This window comes from Apaloderma vittatum, unplaced genomic scaffold, assembly GCF_000703405.1.
Source record: "Apaloderma vittatum isolate BGI_N311 unplaced genomic scaffold, ASM70340v1 scaffold7451, whole genome shotgun sequence".
Taxonomy (NCBI): domain Eukaryota; kingdom Metazoa; phylum Chordata; class Aves; order Trogoniformes; family Trogonidae; genus Apaloderma; species Apaloderma vittatum.
In genome coordinates this window covers 43,546-45,495 of record NW_009700716.1, presented here as the reverse complement: position 1 = coordinate 45,495, position 1,950 = coordinate 43,546, and the positions used below count along the sequence as shown (strand labels likewise).

General features: G+C 49.5%; 1 protein-coding gene across 1 annotated transcript in view; it reads left to right on the top strand.

Moving 5' to 3' along the window:
- Positions 1 to 318: 318 nt before the first annotated feature.
- The window catches only part of KCNQ2 (potassium voltage-gated channel, KQT-like subfamily, member 2), a gene marked incomplete at its 5' end in the record, with an annotated part of 41,659 nt that continues 40,027 nt past the window's right edge, over positions 319 to 1,950 (top strand). The window contains 2 exons of the mRNA XM_009878835.1: positions 319 to 423; positions 1,557 to 1,683. Of these exons, the coding sequence (XP_009877137.1) occupies positions 319 to 423; positions 1,557 to 1,683 (232 nt within the window). The remainder of the gene's footprint in view (positions 424 to 1,556; positions 1,684 to 1,950) is intronic.

Here is a 1,950-nt window from a genome sequence, read left to right as displayed (position 1 = left end):
TGGAAGCATCTTGCAGGAAAAGCTGACAGGTGCTTGGGGAAGTAATGTCAGAGGTGATGGAGCCACCAGCTGGGAGAGGAATTGGATTGGCGCTGGGCAAACTGGGAATGGTCCAGCTGGGCCATCCGTCCACGTAACTCTTCCAGTTCGTAAACCAACCAAGGGACCTTCCTTCCCCTTTTCACATGGTGGTGTAGCTGCAGTGCATTAAATACTCCTAGAGAAATATATCCAAAAATGCTGTTTGATGAAGTGTGAAAAATTCCTGCTCTGAAGACTAATGTTCTCTCTCTTTTTTTTTTTTATTTTTTTTTTATTTTTGTGTTCTGTAGTTTTCTACTGGTTTTCTCCTGCCTGGTGCTGTCTGTCTTTTCGACCATTGATGAGTACCAAAACAGCTCAGAAGGGGCCCTTTACATCCTGGTAAGTGATGGGGCGCAAACAAATCTATCAGTGAGGCGTTAAAACAAGGTCAAAAATGCACAAAAAAATGGGACTGGGTTTTTTTAACAGGGACAAGGATTTAAAGTGGGACCTGCAAGTAAAAAATAGGGAAAAGGAGAAAACTGTATCAGGGATAAACTAAAAACATTTTTAAGAATCCTTTGAAACCCTTCTTCCTAAACTTCTGATTTTTTCCTGAGTTTGCCTTGAATTGCAAAGCACTTAACAAGACCGAGCCCAACTGAAAAGCAGTCGAATGTCCAACAGCTCCCAGGATTTAAAGCTGTGAGCAGGGCGCAGCCCACAGAGCTGCCTCCTCTCCCACACCCTGACATCCCTGTGACTATTTGATCCGTCAGCAAGACACAGAATTTTGTTCCTTAATTAGCCCGACATCCCTCGTGCTGACACCACGGCTTCTGCTGTCCAGAGCCGCGTCGCAGCGCTGCCGGATTCACGTGTCTCCTCTCCTTTTGCCTTGTCTTCTTCTTCCCCCATCCCTCCCCTACAGTGACATCAAAAAGGCGCCGCAGACTAATTAGGGCTTCGTCAGGTTCGACCCGTGAGGAGACGGAGGCGAGAGTGACGCGATGGGAGGGAAGGGCGTGCATGCAGGGCATCGGGTGGAGGGTGGGGAGGGCTGCGATGCGCAGCGTGGGCTTGAGGGGTGGGGGATTTCCAGCACCCCTGCACTAGCACCCGGCACACAGAGACAGTCAGTGCATTTTTATTTTTTTTTCTGGGGGAAAAAAGGCTCAGATGCCCTGTGAAAAGTCCTAAGATGGATGAGCTGGTGATTCGCACCTCTGGGCTTCTCTGAGCTGCTCAGCAATAACCAGGCTAAGTCCTGGAGACTAAAGGTAGGGAGGTAAGGAGGTACTCATCAGCCCTGCAATGGGGGACACAAACACAATACAAGGAGGTGTAAAACTCTAGTTCAAGGCTACGATGTGCAGCAGCAAAGCTCCCACAACCTTTCAAGCCTGGGCTCTCCATTTAGTGGCACAGACACCCCTGTGATCTGTTTTCTGAGGGGTACGGAGCTGAGGTTCTGAGTTTGTGCTCAATTCTCCACCTTCTTTCTCAACTTTATGGCGTTGTCTCTCTCGTAGGAAATAGTCACCATCGTGGTGTTCGGGGTCGAATACTTTGTGAGGATCTGGGCGGCCGGCTGCTGCTGCCGATACCGGGGCTGGAGGGGAAGGTTGAAGTTTGCCCGCAAGCCTTTCTGCGTCATCGGTAAGACCTTTCTCCTCGCATGGGATTTCCCAAATGAGAATCATTATTTGCTTGCACGGCGCTCCTGTTTCTTGCCTGCGTTTTGGGGCGTTGATCCTCAGCTGCTTCATGGTCACCTTGAGAAGGGCAAGAGGGCAAAGGCAGAAATCCTAATCATGGACAAATGTTTTTTGTTATTTTGCATGAAGCCCACCCTGTTTCTTGCAGACCTGAGAGCCGTCCTGTTGCACCTGTATACCCCGGGCATTCCTTATGGCTCCTACAGCC